This window comes from Myotis daubentonii, chromosome 12 (genome assembly GCF_963259705.1).
Source record: "Myotis daubentonii chromosome 12, mMyoDau2.1, whole genome shotgun sequence".
NCBI lineage: Eukaryota > Metazoa > Chordata > Mammalia > Chiroptera > Vespertilionidae > Myotis > Myotis daubentonii.
This window is the reverse complement of record NC_081851.1, coordinates 68,367,089-68,383,728: the sequence shown is the minus strand read 5'-3', so window position 1 is coordinate 68,383,728 and position 16,640 is coordinate 68,367,089. Positions and strand designations below refer to the sequence as shown.

Here is a 16,640-nt window from a genome sequence, read left to right as displayed (position 1 = left end):
GTTTAGATGTATGAAGACGTGGGAGGGGTGTGTAAAACCTTTTTTCTTCCCCAATCTGTGGACGAAAAGGAGCCACACGCTAACCTGACTAACTCAGGGAAGGCCTGCTTGGCGGCGTTGCAAACTCAGGAGACTTAAAGTAACCACAAAGGATGGCCTGAAATTAAAACCTTTAATTACAAAGTAGTTGATAGTGGGTAGTCGTGTCTTAGGCCAGTATCCTCCTTGACAAAGATCAACTTTGATCTTTACTGAGCCAGCCTATTTTTGCATCTAAGATAACATAACTGGAATATCAGGGTAACTTGTAACTTCCCTTTTTCCGGAACCCTTGGGGCGAGGCCAATGCACCAGGGTGACAGGGCAGAGACCACAAATTCCCTCCTTATTATGTTAATTGTTGACTTAAATACCCTGCACCCACCTGTGTAAAGGAAACATGTCTGTCATTTTACCTTTTATCCAATCTCAGAGGTTTCCCCTCTTTTGCTTTCTCCTGCCTCCCTAATCTATCACCAGTGGATTTCATGTAACCCACTTACAGCTCCTCTTTTGATTGTAGTGTATAGAACACAATGAAAGACGGCCGTTCTCTGGATCACTATCAATATGTTGAGATTCTGCTTTCTGGCAACTGTCGAGAGTTGGCTCAAATAAACTCACAAGAATTCTTTACAGGTTTGAATGTTTTATACATTAACAAATCTCACCTATTGAACCCCTTGCTTACATAAAACATTTAAGGAAAGCATGGGAGAAACTAGCTAAGATTTTTTTTAAAATACATTTTTATTGACTTCAGAGAGGGAGAGAGAGCTAGAAGCATCAATGATGAGAGTATCATTGATCCAGCTGCCTCCTGCATGCCCCTACTTGGGGATTAAGACCGCAACCTGGGCATGTGCCCTGACTGGGAATCAAACCATGACCTCCTGGTTCATACATAGGTCAACTAGCTAAGATTTTTAGAAACTGGAATAAAGAGTCTCCTCCCACCCCACCCCCTCTATGGCTTAGGACCAACTCCTTTATGAGAGTGAAAAGTTGGTGCACTTGAGGTTTGCCTCCTCAGTACATCAGATCTTAAATGCTTCTGAAATGAACAGATCTGTCTTCTCTTCATTCCTGTTGCTTCAGATTAGGCTATCTTTGACTTGAACAATTGCAACATCCTTTTATATTAATATTTGTACTTATTTTAGTAATAAGACAGTCACATGGTTCAAAATTTAATATATAAAGTGAAGACTCCCACCTCTGCCTCCAGCCTCCCACATCCACACAGGCAGCTTCTTGTTAATATAATCAGCATTTTTCTTTTTCTCATTAGCTATTATTCTGAATTACAGTTCATACTGGAAAGGCAGTAAAAATGATTCAGCCTCTTATTTGCCAGTTTTCAGGAATTGATAACTAGATGCTTCCAGTGGTATATAATGACTTACTGATTTTTTGACTTTTTCTCTTTTTAAAAGATCATTATGAACTCATTGTTTTTATATTGAGCATACCACTCAATCATCAAAATTAAGAGGGAGTTCGTGCCTGGCCGGTGTGGCTCAGTGGTTAAGTGTCAACATATAAAGGAGGCATATGCCCAGGTTGCAGTCTCAATCCCCAGTGTGGAGCATGCAGGGGGCAGCCAATCAATGATTCTCATCATTTATGTTTCTCTCTATTCCTCTCCCTTCTTCTCTGGAATAGAAAGTATATTTTTTTAAAAAGAGTTCTTTATAGAATACTAGTGGCCCAGTGCATGAAATTTGTGCGGGGGGCGGGTTGTGTCCTTCAGCCCAGCCTGCACCCTCTCCAATCTGGGACCCCTCAGGGGATGTCCGACTAAACTGGCAGTCGGGCATCCCTCTCACAATCTGGGACTGCTGGCTCCTAACCACTCACCTGCCTGCCTGCGTGCTTGCCCCCAAATGCCCTCCCCCACCAGCCTGATCACTCCCAACTGCCCTCCCCTCTTGGTCTGATCGCCCCTAACGGCCTCTACCTCAGCCCGGCCACCATGGCTTTGTCCGAAAGGATATGCAGAAGGTCTCCCAGTCTAATTAGTATATTACCCTTTTATTAGTATAGATTATCAGCTAGTTATGTGGAAAGAATGATAGAATTAGGGGGGAAGGTGGAATCACCATTTTGCATTCCCTGATAACATAATTTGAGCAACAATCATCAATGGATAGGAAATTTCAAAATGCCTCAACTCATTCATCACTGAAAATGGAACAAGCAACCATTTTTATTTGCTTCCTGATGTGAGGCAGTATGAAAACAGTCAACCTGGTTTCTGGAACAAGTCAATGTAAAGAGAAAATAAGAGGGGTGGGGAAGACTACTTCCAGTTATAAGAAAGTTAAGACAATAACCAAATATAATGTATGGATTTGTTTGGACCCTGATTCAAAGGAATCAACTGTACAAAGCCATTTTGAGATAACCATGATGAATGTTCCTTAATAAAAGTTAAAGGCACAGTCTCTGGATTCAGAACGCCTGAGGATCACATGCTGGTTTAGTTCTGTGTTATCTTGGGCAAGTAACTTAACCTCTCTGTGCCTTAGCTGTGTTGCCTTGGCAAATAACCTCTGTGCCTGTTTTCTCATCTCTAAAATCTCTTCAGAGTTAGATAAAGCTGCATAAATGGATAAGAAAGGAATTAAGCCATTTCTGACACAAACTACTCAATACTAAGGATATTAAATACTTATTAATATGTAATTACTTAATATACATAAACCATTAATTTAATATAAATATATTAATTCATAATTCTAAAGCTAGGACTCTTATTTGACCTTTTATTCCTCCTTATATCTATCTAGCTCAGTGTCTGGCACTTAGATGCTTGATAAAAGACTGAAGACTTGGAATAGTGTTTGGTCTCTATACTGACCTTCACCTTGGCCCCAAAACACTAGCATGGAGCTAGTCACTTGAAAGGGTCTCTGTCAAAGTCTGAGATTGGTAGCAGTGCCAAGAGGAGTCGGGGAGTCTGGACTCCTAACGTAAGTGGTGGCGATGCTAAAAAGAGACAAAGGCAGCCGAGTTGCTGAGTGAAGGGATATATCCTTTATTGACCTGTGTTCCTCCACTCACTGGTCACTACTCTTGACTCGTAAGACAACAGGTACAGAACTGCAGGGGATCATCCCCAGCTCTGTGATCACCAGATCCACGAGCTCTGGGGGAGTCACATCATAGACCAGATTCAATAACCGTAGGGACAGGTGGCTCTGCCAGTTAGCTAGTGCCACACGTTCTCCTCGCTCACACAGCAGATCGTCAGGGTCATCTGCAACGGGAGGTGTACCCATTTATGTCCTTTTAGAAAATAAGTTGTAGTTCAACCTCCCCTCTCCCAAATTTCAGTCCCTGGAACCTTTATGCTACCCTCTGAGCCTCCTTACCTAGCTCATTAGAGACAAAGGCATCAGTCTGCACACGCTCACAAAACTTGTATGTTTCACAGCAGACCAGTACTGGCACATTATGGGCTCGTGCCACCAGGGCCAGCTGTGCTGTCCCAACCCGTGACATCACGGATCCATTGGCCAGGAGTGCATGAGCTCCCAATAGCACCTTAGAAACCTATTTGGGGGGGGGGGGGGGGGGATGTCATCTGTGATCAATGCAGAATTGCAAAATAAGGTGCCCCACTCCTGCCCAGGACAGCAATATTAAGACAATGACTAACAAACCTTAATAATGGCTCTTGGAAAACACCTGATCAGTGACCCATTGCACCTCCCACAGAAAATGAAACTCTGAAGTTACTTTTTGTCCTATTCCCTCTTGGTGGTTGCTAGTTTAATATAATGTCCTTCAGTAACTAGACTATTACAACATGCTGTCGTGTTTTTCTTATTAAATATAAGCAGGGCTATACAATGCTAATATTTCTAAGTAATTATAACCCTTGGAAGGTGGGACCCCAAAGTTGGACTAAAGGGTTTACTTTTCTCTGCCCTCACCTCTGGGAGCACATAGGAGGCCGCAGGAATCAGCAGGTAGGAGGCAGGGACCCCAGCACGGACCAGAGAGCGTAGCATGTGCTTTCCCTCCAGCCGTGGCCGGCTGTCCACCACAACTACCCGAAATCGCCGGCCTTCAGTCCAAGCCTCCTGAAGAATTCGTGATACCAGAGATGAGCTGCAGTGAATGGACAGGATGATTTAGTTATAATGTTACTAGATGATGGCCAGCTCATTCTAAAGGGCAGAAAGCACCCCCTCCCCCCAATTTTCTCAGTCACAGCGACTGGACCATACCATCCATATACCAGGATCACATCTCCATCACTGATCTTCTTATAAGCAAAGCGTGAAATTGCCCGAGCTGCAAGCACAATCTTCTCTTGCACATACCGATCAATAGCTACTCGAAGTTCTGACTTGGCCTAAATGAAGTAAGATGCTTAGGGAATAAGAAATGGACACATTTCTTCCTGATGACCATGCCATGAATATGTGTATAATGATGGGCTCAAGGAGGACGAGGTTGCCTGAAGGGGACCCAAAGATGGCACAATTCAGACAGCCCAACCACTTCCTCAACCCCTGACCCGGGCAGAATGGCCACGCTGTCCCTCCTAGGAGTCCTGAATAGGTTTCTCAGCTCTACCCCAGGTGCATGCCTTGCTCATTTCTCATACTCATCACCTCCTCTTCCCGCTTGGAGCCGCTCACACCCGTGATCTCCTTGTTAAGGAACTTGATGGCGTTGTACATACTTGCCGACAGGGGGCGGCACTGATTCAGGAAGCTAAAACAAGAACACCTTGTATTTGTGCGACTCTTCACAATTTAAAAAATAAATTACTTAAGAAGAAGACAGAGAACAGAGAGATGAAAAAGACGTAGAAGAGCAAGAGAAAAGGTACAAGAAAAGGACTAGGTGAGCTGCGAGTGGGCTTGTAGTGGTTGTCCTTACCTGAAATAGGGCTTTAGTTTATTGACCAGATCCCTGGAGAGTTCTTCATTTGGTGGTGTTGTGTAATCCTGAATCACCTGCAGTGTACACAAGCCGATCAACAAAATGCCCCCCAGTACAGGTCTCTGGAAGGGGGATCGGGTAAGCCTCACTGAAGGAAGTGTTCCGAGGGTGAGAGAAGCCGGGGTAGTGTTGGGGAAGGTGGGCTGGGACAGGACTGGGCATACCTGCTGCAAGGCACGAAGCAGGGCAATACACCGGGCATTGGAGCCACTGACCAGGCCCTGGGAGTACTGCAGGCCGAGCCGCACCACGGCTGGGTGGATCACAGAGGATGGGATGCTGGTGGGATGGCGGTGTCACACACTGTGCAAGGGAGCTGGAGCGCTTACTGCCCACCTGCCCCTAGTGAAAAGGAACTTCCTTCACTAGCTCAAACCCCCCATTTCCACTAGAGCTTTGCCTCCTGTGCATGCTCCTTCCCACAGAGCCAATCGCAAATTTCCAGTCACTTTCGATACATGATACTAAAGCTCCTCAGACTTAAGAGCTATGGCGGAAGAGCCTACCTCATAAACTGGGTCAGAGAGTTTTGTCTGCTGTACTGGGGTAGATGGGAGAAGAGACTGACTTTGGATCCATAATCTTTTCGTGTAGGAACCTGGACAAAATAGGGGAATAAAACCAATGGCCTGGAGTTTAAAACTTATGTGACGAAGCTAGAAAGGAAGTAAACAGTGAAACTACTTTGTCCCAAATACCCATCCTCCAGGGTCTCGTTTTTGTCCCAAGCACCTTTCCTCCCTCTGTCCCCTCTCCCTGGGCTCTTCCTGGCACACACCACTTCCTACCTGCTGTCGCTCTGGTTTTGTAACAAGCCGCCTCAGAAGCGTGGGGTCATCAGCCTGCGTGTGCTCAGGGAGACGTTTCACACCTAAAAAATAACGATCCTGTTTTCAAGACTCCGTAGGTGACATTGAGAATTTTTCTTTTTTCTTTCTTCCTTTCTTTCTTTCTTTAGGGCATAAGAGACATCCAGAAAAACTGGACAGAAGGAGGGGTAAAAAAAATAGAGAAATCAGGTAGGACGAGGTTTGGGGGAGAATTCTGAACTCTGAGAACCTAGGCAAAGCATCGGAGACTAGAGCTGTTTTACTAGGCCCGGGGGGACGCCTGGCAAACACAAGCATTAGCGTCAAACAGCGGCCTTCCAAGGAAAGGAAGATACAGACCCGAGGGGCTTTCGCCCGCGCTGCTGGGGCAGGACTGGGGCGGCGGTCCTCCCTGCTCCCCTTTCCTGGCCTGTTTCAGGGCCCGCTCGGCCTCCTGCTTGGCTCGCCGCTCCGCACGAAGCTCAGCTTTGCTCCGAGCAGCTGGCACCTTCTCTCCAGCAGGACCCAGCTGGCTGCCAGGTCCTGGCGGCTCCTTGGCGGGGCCTACGAACGAGAGAGGAAGAGATGCCCAACCCCCAGGCTGGCAATACCTGTGCTTTATTACCAACCAGGCTTCCCTCCCCGACTCGCCCACCTTCACCGGCTCCAACCCGGTCGGCCTGCCCGCCCCTCCTCTGCCAGCTCCCCACCCGCCCTCTGGGAAAAGCCCCCACACCTGGACACTGGGGTGCAGACACCGCAGGACCAGTTTCTTGTTCTGCCCCCTTTTCCTCCTTCCGTTTCTTCTTCTGCTGTTTCTTTTCCTTCCGAAGCTGCAGCTTCTCTTCTTGGGTCATCTCCCTCCCCACCGCCTAAGACACGCACAGAACGCTGCTCCTCCCCATCGTGTCCGGAGGTAAACACGGCGGGACGCTCCCCAGATGCCCAGAAAGTGCGTCTCCAAACCTCCCCAACTCTCACCCGACACGGATCAGTCCCACCCAGGGACAGTCCCATCCCGTCGGGGCGATAAAGCCCTAAAAGCTCCCGGCTCTACTGAGCAATCAAGGGAAACACGGGTGGGAGCTGGGGCGGAATGACGCGGGTACAGCCTCCGGACAGCGCCCGACGGGCGAAGGCGGAGGCCCCGCACTTACCCCCGGCCGAGGAGAAAGCTCCGCCTTCATCCCGGATCCCGCGTCTGCATCGGAGAACAGGGCACAGAGTGACCCCGAGAGGCTCCGGGAGGGCTTGGGGGGACGCGTACAGGGCGCAGCGGGCCGGTGGGTCGGCATGTCCGCGGCGCCGCCGGCACGCGGGCGGCCAGCCAAGGACTCGCGTGGGGACGCCGTGCGCGGCAGGATCAAAGGGTAGGCGGGGGAAGGAACAGGGGGCACCCACGCTTCTCCCGGGAACCGGCGGTCCGCGGCTCCGGACGGCGCCCGAGGCAGAACGGACCGGCGTCGCCGGCACTGAGCGACAGCGCCCCGAGCGCCTCACGGCCCAGCGGGAGCGCCCGGAGTCCGTCGGCTCGCACACCCGGCCCTCACTCACCCTTGCGCACAGCCACAGCCGCGGCAGCCATCTCCCTGGGTCCTAGGCTCCGCCCCGCGGGCGCAGGGACTCCAGCGCCTCCCGTCAGGCACCCGTGGCGCTCAGCCCCCGCGGACTACCAGCTCCGGCATGCACTGGTGCGCCGCGGCCTACGGGTGGCGATGAGGGTCTTCTCGACTCGGGTCTTTCGGTCCCGGCAGTCTCTTCCCGCCCATTGCACTACAGTTCCCAGCATGCCCGCGCGCCGCGGCCTACGGGTGGCGATGAGGGCCTTCTCGGCTTGGGCCTTCCAGTCCCGGCCGACTCTTCCCGCCCTTTGGACTACAGTTCCCAGCATGCCCGCGCGCCGCGTCCAAGAGCGGACGTCCCACCGCCCTTCCCGCATCCGATCCCAGACCCCCGCCCCCAAAATGGCGAGTGAGGCTGCGGGGACGCGCTGAGCAGCGGAGGCGAGCCTGCAAAGCCGCCGCGGCCTCCCAGTCGGGTGCCTGGCCGGGCCCTGCCGCAGGGAACATGCACTTTTCCATTCCTGAAACCGAGTCCCGCAGCGGGGACAGCGGCGGCTCCGCCTACGTGGTGAGGAGCGGCTGGAGCCGGCCGGGCAGGGGCGGGGATAACGGGCCGGAGCCCTCTCCCAGCGGCCTCCGAGGCCTGGCCGCAGCCTTCGGGTCTGTTCCCAGGCCGCCGGCTCCCGACGGCCTTGCTGGGAGTTTGTTTCACGTCCCAGATGCGTCCAGAGGTCGCCCCAGCTCCTGTAGGCCCTACGTTGGGCCGCGGCTGCTGTGGTGGGTGTCCCTGGCCTCTTGGGGAGAGAGACTGCGACGCGAGCGCTCAGATTTCCCCAGGCTGGTCCTTCTGCACGGGGACCTGGACCTGGACCTGGGGAAACAGCCTGACCGACCCTCGGAAGGTCTCGGCGCGTTACTCGGGTGGAGCTGTGCCAGGCAGCTTCCGACCCGGGTTCTTCAAGGGGGTCGCCCGGACCGCGACCCTAAAATGCTTGCCTGCTTTTGTGTCCTCAGGCCTATAACATTCACGTGAATGGAGTCCTGCACTGTCGGGTGCGCTACAGCCAACTCCTGGGGCTGCACGAGCAGGTGGGACTCGCACCCTTGCCCTGAAGCAGCTTCGAGCCGGTCTCTGGTCGTCCATGTCTCCCTCATCGCTTTCCTGCTTTCCTGTAGCTGTAGTCACTGCTGCAGGGGTGGCCCTGGGACTTTATCTTGCCGTTGGGCACTTCCGGGGAACTCCCTAAGAGGCTGAATGCCTGCCCTCTGTTTCTCCCGGTGCTCACTTCTCCTTCCTGCTTCCCTGACCCCGGCTAACTCCGGGCTGTGCCTGTGCATGAAAAAGGACCTCCCGCCCACCCCGCTTTCAGCTGCCAAAGCGCATTCTTTTCTGTCATGTGAGCTGCAACTGGAGGTTCTTTTCCCTGCTCGTACAAACCATTAACCAGTTTCCTTCGGTGTTCCGTAGCTGTCTCAGCGTAACTGTCCCAGTTATCTTTGTGTATCTGTGATGCAATATTTCTCTGCTGCTCTCACCAGGTTGTGAACTCTGTATTGAACAGAGTCCTGGTTCTACTGGTAACTAGTTGTGCAACCCTGAGCAAGTTACCTAACTTTTTGGGGCCTCGGTGCCTACAACTGAAAAATGGACTTACTGATCTGTGAAGTCTCTATAAGTCCCTCAATGCTGTACATAAGTTTTCCTTTTCAAGGAGATTTTCCTTTGCTTCCTGTGAGGATCCCATGAACACCGTCTTGCTCTAGATAACCAAGGTGCTCCCTCGGTCCCATACAGAAACCCTCCCCACGTTGTGAAGGCACTGACTTGTACACAGATAGGAAAGAACTTGTGTCTAGGACAGAGGGGCGGCTTTATTTGAATGCTACTTCCGCCAAGGGAATTGCTTCCTGGATGACGAAGTCAGATTGGAAAGCAGGGACTGAGGGAAGGGAAAGGGAGCCCAAAACAACATGGAGTGTGGATTGCCTATTCTTGTTGGCTGTGTATGTGAAGGGTTGTATCTTTCTCTAAATAGCTTCGGAAGGAGTATGGGGCCAATGTGCTTCCTGCATTTCCCCCAAAGAAGCTCTTCTCTTTGACACCTGCTGAGGTAGAACAGAGGCGAGAGCAGTTAGAGAAGTACATGCAAGCTGGTGAGTGGTTGGAGGGAACTTGAGGCTGGCTGTGTTGAGGACTATGGGGAGAGACCAGATAGCTGGTTCCGTAGAAGGCCCTAAATTCTAGATATGGAAAGCTTCTGGTGTGACCTGTACTTCATTAGCAGGAGTAAGTAGCATGCAAGGGTGCTGTAGATACTAGCAAAGCAACCTGGGCACTAACATCTATGAGAAAGACTAACGTGACACTGAGTAGTCTTAAAGCAGTTTAGATCGGTGGGGAGAACTTAATTTGTATCTGATGTGCTTTCGATGGACATCATTGTTATTTCCCTAGTTCCATAGACTGATCAACTAGATGGCAGTGAAGGGTGGAGCAGGTCAAGAATTCATGCAAACAGTGAATGAGATGAGGCCAGCTTGGAATGTGACAGGCCACCATCAGCTCAGGAAATGAAATGGGGGGGCGGGGGACTTACCAAGATAACTGGGAGGAGCTAAGGAAGAGTCTTAAGTTACTGGAACATCATTTTCTTGCCCCTGCAGTTCGGCAAGACCCATTGCTTGGGAGCAGTGAGACCTTCAATAGTTTTCTGCGGCGAGCACAACAGGTGAGGCTTGGGGTGGGGCCAAGATTTAAGGGAAGGGCCTTCCTATAGGGCCACTTCACTTGAATGAATGGCTAAGAGGAGTCATCCTGGCACCATTTTTTTTATGGAAATGAGGGAAACATGTAATTAAGCAGCTGAGAATAAAGACAGCAGGGGGACCTAGACACAGAGTTGGGCAGGGGTTAACCAAGTGGTGGCTTCCATTCCCAGGAGACACAGCAGGTCCCCACCGAAGAGGTCTCCTTGGAAGTGCTGCTCAGCAACGGGCAGAAAGTTCTGGTTAATGTGCTAACTTCAGATCAGACTGAAGATGTCCTGGAGGTGAGGTGCTAGTTCTGCACTACCCCTGCACCCCAGGGTCCCAGGTTTGGGGGTTGATTGGAACCAGCCAGTGTGATGAGCTGTACTTCCTTCTTTACCCACAGGCTGTGGCTGCAAAGCTGGATCTTCCCGATGACTTGATCGGATACTTCAGTCTCTTTCTAGTTCGAGAAAAAGAGGATGGAGCCTTTTCTTGTGAGTTTCTCTGTGCTTTACTGCTACCCTGTGCTTCCAGTAGTGAATTTGCCTCCATCTCCCCCCTGGCATTTCCTCAGGGCTTCCCTCTTGATTTCCCTCCCCTTGAGTCTCATGACATTTTCCTGTTTTATTTTTAACCTGTAGTTGTACGGAAGTTGCAAGAGTTCGAGCTGCCTTATGTGTCAGTTACCAGTCTTCGGAGTCAAGAGTATAAGATTGTGCTAAGAAAGAGGTCAGGGCTGGGCTTGGAGAAGGGGGAAGTGCTAGATTGAATTTTGGGGCCATGTATTGAGACAGAATACTCTGGACAAGGGGGTAGCACTGGGTGTTTGTACCAAGCTTCCTCTCATCGTGCCACCATTAGCCCGATAGTTCTAGATTCTTCCTGTCTTGCCCCTATTTCCCAGTCTACCTCTTGCCTTACCCCAGCTCAGTCCCATGGCCATTACCCCTTTCCACCCCTTGGCTTCACAGTTACTGGGACTCTGCCTATGATGGTGATGTCATGGAGAACCGGGTTGGCCTGAACCTGCTTTATGCTCAGGTGAGCTTGGAGGTGCTTCAGAACCCTTCCTCTGAAAATGACTCTGGTCTCCCACGCTGCCAGGAAAACTCCCTTCATGTCTTTTCTCCATGGGGGAAGTTCCTAGAATATTAGCAGGGTACCTGGCACAACATCTGCTCAGGGTCAAGGACTCACTGCAAAGAGGTTCTTCAAATGTGGGGCTCCGGGTCAGGCTGGATAGAGGTAGACGCTTCTCCTTGTACCTCTGACTCAGAACCCGTCTTCATTGTAGACGGTATCAGACATTGAGCGTGGGTGGATCCTGGTCACCAAGGAGCAGCACCGGCAACTCAAATCACTGCAAGAGAAGGTCTCCAAGAAGGAGGTGAGCGCTGCCTGTCTCCCTTGAAGGGGCTGCTTCCTCTGAGCTGCCCTGCTTCCCTCCTGACCAACCCCACGTGGTGACTGGGTTTCAGTTCCTGCGGCTGGCTCAGACGCTGCGGCACTATGGCTATTTGCGCTTCGATGCCTGTGTGGCTGACTTCCCAGAGAAGGACTGTCCAGTAGTGGTGAGCGCAGGCAACAGTGAGCTCAGCCTCCAGCTCCGCCTGCCTGGCCAGCAACTCCGCGAAGGCTCCTTCCGGGTTACCCGCATGCGGTGCTGGCGGGTCACCTCCTCTGTGAGTTGGGGTAGAAGGGAGAAGCCTTTGGGGTGGAGGTCTGACAAGCCATCAGCTTCAGAAATGGGCTGGGCTGCAGTGAGTCAGAGAGCCTGGCAGATTGGTGAGAATGAACTCGGCCTAATCCCTCTCTCTCTCCCAGGTGCCATTGCCCAGCGGAGGCACAAGCAGCCCGGGCCGGGGCCGGGGTGAGGTGCGCCTGGAACTGGCTTTTGAATACCTCATGAGCAAGGACCGGCTCCAGTGGGTCACCATCACCAGCCCCCAGGTGTGAGCCCACCCTCAGGCCTCTGGACCCCATTGCACCGCCTCTATTAGATACCCAAGTCTAGGGCTTCCAGGACTGCATGTGAGTGGGAGTCCTTGTCTTAGGGGTACCGGGCTCAGGATGGCAACTCTAGGCTGAGCTCTCCTTTCGTCCTCAGGCTATCATGATGAGCATCTGTTTGCAGTCCATGGTAGATGAACTGATGGTGAAGAAATCCGGCGGCAGTATCAGGAAGGTAAGTAGCAAGTGTGGACCTTGCCTTTTGTACCAGGTGTGAGGGAGGGGAAAGTGCTGGGGATTCCCAAGGGAGTGGTCCTGCCCTTATCAGTGCCGTGTATCTCCATCCTCAGATGCTGCGCCGGCGGGTGGGGGGCACCCTGAGACGCTCAGACAGCCAGCAGGCAGTGAAGTCCCCGCCGCTGCTTGTAAGTGTTGTGTCAGTACCTGGGCCGCAGGCTTCTCATACCCGGGGATATGAGAAGCCTTTTTCTGACATCTCTGCCTCTTCCCCAGGAGTCACCTGATGCCAGCCGGGAGTCCATGGTCAAACTCTCAGTGAGTTCCCCATGAGGGTTGGTGAAGTGGGTGTTTGTAGGGGGATTTCAGGGAGGCTTGAGCCCTCTGACCCCACCCTGCCTTTGTTACAGAGCAAGCTGAGTGCCGTGAGCTTGCGGGGAATTGGCAGTCCCAGCACAGATGCCAGTGCCAGTGACGTCCATGGCAATTTCGCCTTCGAGGGCATTGGAGATGAGGATCTGTGATCTCCAGTGCTAGGATGTCTGCCCTCTACCCCAGAGGAATGTTCAAAAACTTGCCCTGTGCCTGTATCCCCCAAACCCAGGGGTCTTTTCCTTCTTATCTTTCCCTTTTCTCCTCTTGGCCAGGGGCCTCCTAACCCTCTCTTCCCCCTTGGGCTGGCTGCACAAAGGATTATCCCCTTTTCAGAGCTGGCCCTCAATGCCAAATTAGCATTTAGTATTTTGCACAAAGTCCATGGGACCATGGTTACCTGCCTGGGGGAGGAACCATAGTTCCCCCCAGCAGCTTCTGGCTCCTCAGGGCCATGGGCCAAGGGGATGGGCAGAGGTCTGTGTATGGTCCGGCCCACCTTCCCCTCATTAAACTCAGCCTGATTGCTGCCTACCTCTGGTTCCCTCTCTGCCCCTGCTTCCCCCATCATAGCATGGACTGCTGTGCTAAGAGGAAGGCTGAGCTGTGCTTGCCACTGCCAATTCAGCATAGACATGGCTTTGTTAGTGTTTCCTTTATTATAAAGTACTGAAATAAGTTAAATAAACAGGTGGGAGGCTGGGCAGTCCCCCAGCCAGTTTCTCCACAGCCCCTGGGAGCAGTGGAGGTGTATACAGGGCCCTTCTCACTGAGCTCATGAAGTGCACCAGTCAAGGCAAGGCCTGTGGTCCATAGTGTGCCTAAGTTAGTCTGTTGGAGCCCCTGGCCAGCGGGGGAGGAAAGAGAAGGTGGCTTCTGGTCCATTACAGGAGGGTCAGGGCTAATCCTACAGCCCTGGAGAAGGACCTAGTTCAGGGTGAGTCTGTATGGAGAGCCCGGCTACCAGTGGTGCTCAGGGCCGTCGGACCCCGAGAGCTCAAAACAGAGGTGGGGCTGTGAGGTGGGGCCCAGCCCTCGGAGGCAGAGAGGCCAGGTCCTCCTGTGCCACCATGCCCATGCACCTTCTGGTGGCGTTTGTAGTTGTCCCAGTGGCCCGTGGTGTAGGCGCAGGTGGCACAGCGGAAGGGTTTCTCGCCCGTATGCCGCAGCATGTGGCGTTTGAGGTTCATGCTCTGGTTGCAGCTGTAGTTGCAAAGACTACACCGAAAAGGTTTGTCCCCAGAGTGGATGCGACCGTGACGCTTAAGGTTGGCCAGGTTGCCACAGGCATAGGGGCAGAGGGGGCACTTGTACGGCTTCTCTCCTGTGTGGACGCGCTGGTGTCGCTTCAGGTTATCCAGATGAGCAGAGGCATAGGGACAGCGGGCACAGCGGAAGGGCTTCTCACCACTGTGTGTCTTCATGTGCCGGGCCAGGTGATTGGGATAGTGAGTGGCAAAGGGGCAGAGGCTACAGGCAAAGCCTTTGTCACTAGGGCCCTGAGGCCCCCCACTGGCACCTCCAGCCTCTCCTCGGATGCAACGCCCACACATGGCGGCTCCCAGCCGACTACCCTCGCCCTCCTCCAGCTCTTGTCCACAGTTTCGGCAGGTCCAAGGGAACAGCAGCTCTGGCAGTGGTTCTGATCCGGTCCCACAAAGGCCCTCCCCTTCACCCCGCAGTTGTCCACAGTCCGGCAGGAAACTGGCACCACCTGGCGGCACGTGGAGGCTCAAATCTGGAAGCAGCAGAGCATCTGTGGGAACAAGGAGACCTGGTGAATCCAAGTACCCCTAGGGCCACCCACCCGTGCCCCAGGTTCTTTGGTCCCTGGCAGTTTACCTTCGGGTCGCCGGGGCACTGTCCCCTCCTGCTCTGTGGGACTGGGAGGCCGGATTGGACGAGGAGCACAGCAGCGGAAGCCACAGGTCGGGCAGGGAGGAGGGGGGGGCTCTGCATGGGTGCGTTGATGCCTCCTCAAGTTGCCCAGGCTGCTGCAGGCAAAGGGGCAGTGGGGACAGCGGTAGGGCTTCTCGCCAGTGTGGGTGCGAGTGTGTCGTGTCAGGTTGACGAGCTGGGCTGAGGCGTAGGGGCAGCGGCCACAGCGGAACGGCTTCTCCCCGCTGTGTGTCTGCATGTGCCGCTTCAGGTGGCTCGAGTAGTGGGACACGAAGGCGCAGAGGCGACATGAGTATAGCAGCCGTGGGGGCATCGGGGCCCCCCCACCCGGCTCTCCTGCCCCACAACACGGCCCCTCCCCTGTCGGCCCCCCACACAGCTGGCAGGCTGGGCCTGGCCTCTCACCCCCAGCCTCCCCTGGGCCCCTGGATGGCTCCTCAGCTTCACTCTCAGCACTGAGAGCCCGGCCACCCCCAGACTCGTCGTCACTCAGCCCGTAGGGAGGCCCAGGCCTGGCCCCCAGAGAGTCTCCTGGGGAGACACAGAAGAGACATCAACGTTAGGTAGGACTAGACTCCAAACCCTTTCTCACTCCCGGTCTTCCTTTGTGCTTGGCCCCACCTTTCTCTTCCCTTCAGTGATCCCGAAGAAAACTAAACATGAATTGTCTACTGCTGTGTCGGGACTAGCTAGTGCCTAGTTCCACTTAATGAGAAAAGATCAGGGACCACAGACTGAAATGAATCGATAATATAATTAACTGATTCTTAGGATACAAAAGAAAAAATACACCAGGAAGAGGCCTGGAACTTTTCTAAACTCTGGATTAGTAAGGCCTCTTTTAACATGGATCTGATTATAACAAGAGTGAGGCAAAATTTAGGGGAAAACAGAAATGAAGTAATGCATGTAATGCCACCTGTCAGCCTGAGGGACGCTTCAGGTGGGTTCCCCCAGTGACTCACACGGGGCATGACCGGGGGGCAGTGCACAAGTTAGGGTGCGGCGGGAGGACTCGGGCAGAGGCCAGACCCTCACACAAAAGGAGCTTAAGCGGCAGGTGAGGAGACTGGGCATGAAGTACCAGCTCCAAGTCCTTCCCGAACCTCTCGGAAGTAAACTCGCCTAAGGCACGGGCTCCGGAGGGGGACAAGGTTACAGAAAGGACGTTTACTTTTAACCAGTGACTCCTCCGCTGCCCTATTCCTGCCGCCCTTGGCCCGGGCCCCCGAGCTCCACCTCCGCACAGTGATGGAGCTGACGGCAAGCCGGCAAGGGGAGCATCTAGCTCGCGTCTAACCTCACCGCCTCCCGAGGGGCTGGGTCCAGGGGAGCCCCAAAACGCACCTTCGGAGTCTCTCTCGAAGCCCAGGAGCTGGTCGCTGCTGCCGTCACCCTCCTCCTCTTCCTCTTCCTCCTCAAACTCCAGATCCTGGCCTAGCAGCAGGTCACTCTCCAGCACCAGGGCCCCCGGTCCTTCATCGAGGGAGTCTTCGGTGTCCACTGGAGAGGGGAGAGGCTGCGCGTTTTCTCTCGGGGCCGTGCCCACCATCCGCCCCGGGGGCCTGGCCTCTGGACCGGAACCGGACTGCCCAGACTTGGACACCCTCCGGGTTCCCTTCGTACCTCGGTGGGCAGCTAGGAGTCCACAGCGCCCATACCATCCCTCAGGAGGCCCCCGCCACCCCGACCTGAACCCATCCACTGACCCCCCCGCCGCTCCTCCCCCGCAACTGCGACCCCTGACCTTTGACCCCCTCGCATTTCACGGGCTGCGGGTGGCTTTGCTTCCTTCGGGGCATCGTGACCGGCTCCAGCCCGACGCGCCTCTGGCCTGCGGCCGCCCGGCCCCGCCCCTCCCAGCCCGGCGCACGGCCCGCCCTTCCTCTCAGGGCCCGCGAGCCGTCCCCATGCAGCGGCGCGGGCCCGGGGCAGCCCCCGGCCCTGGCCCCGGCGCCCAGCTCAGGCCGCTCCCGCCGCCACCGCCGCGTCCATTCATGGAGCCCCCTACCCCCCCCTACGGAGACCAGCTGGTACCTCCGTGCTCGCTTCCGCTTCC

At 53.9% G+C, this 16,640-nt stretch overlaps 3 protein-coding genes across 6 annotated transcripts; 1 reads left to right on the top strand and 2 right to left on the bottom strand.

Annotated features, from left to right (window-relative positions):
• Positions 1–3,055: 3,055 nt before the first annotated feature.
• On the bottom strand, positions 3,056–7,616 carry EIF2B4 (eukaryotic translation initiation factor 2B subunit delta). Of its 3 annotated transcripts, none has more exons than XM_059660295.1 (13): positions 7,365–7,616; positions 6,968–7,011; positions 6,547–6,682; positions 6,171–6,374; positions 5,790–5,872; positions 5,508–5,599; positions 5,166–5,280; positions 4,939–5,015; positions 4,668–4,770; positions 4,278–4,405; positions 3,981–4,158; positions 3,417–3,597; positions 3,056–3,301 (listed from the first exon to the last, which is right to left on the bottom strand). In XM_059660295.1, exons 1-13 carry the CDS (start codon positions 7,393–7,395, stop codon positions 3,102–3,104), a joined length of 1,572 nt encoding a protein of 523 aa, XP_059516278.1. In that variant the 5' UTR covers positions 7,396–7,616; the 3' UTR covers positions 3,056–3,101. The 3 variants fall into 3 exon arrangements, with proteins under 3 accessions (XP_059516278.1, XP_059516279.1, XP_059516277.1); XM_059660296.1 differs by lacking the exon at positions 7,365–7,616 and adding an exon at positions 7,212–7,343; XM_059660294.1 differs by lacking the exon at positions 7,365–7,616 and having other exon boundaries at positions 6,968–7,196.
• A 120-nt stretch (positions 7,617–7,736) lies between these two features.
• SNX17 (sorting nexin 17) lies at positions 7,737–13,216 on the top strand. 2 transcript variants are annotated; one of them, XM_059660298.1, is made up of 15 exons: positions 7,737–7,940; positions 8,387–8,461; positions 9,409–9,526; positions 10,037–10,101; positions 10,312–10,422; positions 10,527–10,617; positions 10,765–10,852; positions 11,095–11,164; positions 11,418–11,510; positions 11,602–11,805; positions 11,948–12,073; positions 12,231–12,308; positions 12,424–12,498; positions 12,587–12,628; positions 12,721–13,216. In XM_059660298.1, the coding sequence occupies exons 1-15, from the start codon at positions 7,878–7,880 to the stop codon at positions 12,832–12,834; spliced, it is 1,413 nt and encodes a 470-aa protein (XP_059516281.1). In that variant the 5' UTR covers positions 7,737–7,877; the 3' UTR covers positions 12,835–13,216. The 2 variants fall into 2 exon arrangements, with proteins under 2 accessions (XP_059516281.1, XP_059516282.1); XM_059660299.1 differs by lacking the exon at positions 7,737–7,940 and adding an exon at positions 8,019–8,118.
• ZNF513 (zinc finger protein 513) lies at positions 10,765–16,592 on the bottom strand. Its single transcript, XM_059660297.1, has 4 exons — positions 16,329–16,592; positions 15,929–16,084; positions 14,525–15,112; positions 10,765–14,438 (listed from the first exon to the last, which is right to left on the bottom strand). The coding sequence occupies exons 1-4, from the start codon at positions 16,381–16,383 to the stop codon at positions 13,615–13,617; spliced, it is 1,623 nt and encodes a 540-aa protein (XP_059516280.1). The 5' UTR covers positions 16,384–16,592; the 3' UTR covers positions 10,765–13,614.
• Positions 16,593–16,640: the final 48 nt, after the last annotated feature.

Excerpts from the sequence above, each read along its gene's own strand:
- EIF2B4 (XM_059660294.1), bottom strand. The coding sequence starts at position 7,105 with ATGCCGACCCACCGGCCCGCTGCGCCCTGTACGCGTCCCCCCAAGCCC. Across the intron at positions 5,873-6,170 it reads CGCGGGCGAAAGCCCCTCGG|GTGTGAAACGTCTCCCTGAG; the intron begins GTCTGTATCTTC and ends GTTATTTTTTAG. Across the intron at positions 3,598-3,980 it reads CCTCCTATGTGCTCCCAGAG|GTTTCTAAGGTGCTATTGGG; the intron begins GTGAGGGCAGAG and ends CCCCCCAAATAG.
- SNX17 (XM_059660298.1), top strand. The coding sequence starts at position 7,878 with ATGCACTTTTCCATTCCTGAAACCGAGTCCCGCAGCGGGGACAGCGGC. Across the intron at positions 10,423-10,526 it reads AGACTGAAGATGTCCTGGAG|GCTGTGGCTGCAAAGCTGGA; the intron begins GTGAGGTGCTAG and ends CTTTACCCACAG. Across the intron at positions 10,618-10,764 it reads AGAGGATGGAGCCTTTTCTT|TTGTACGGAAGTTGCAAGAG; the intron begins GTGAGTTTCTCT and ends TTTAACCTGTAG.
- ZNF513 (XM_059660297.1), bottom strand. The coding sequence starts at position 16,383 with ATGCCCCGAAGGAAGCAAAGCCACCCGCAGCCCGTGAAATGCGAGGGG. Across the intron at positions 16,085-16,328 it reads GAAATGCGAGGGGGTCAAAG|TGGACACCGAAGACTCCCTC; the intron begins GTCAGGGGTCGC and ends TCCCCTCTCCAG. Across the intron at positions 15,113-15,928 it reads CTTCGAGAGAGACTCCGAAG|GAGACTCTCTGGGGGCCAGG; the intron begins GTGCGTTTTGGG and ends GTGTCTCCCCAG.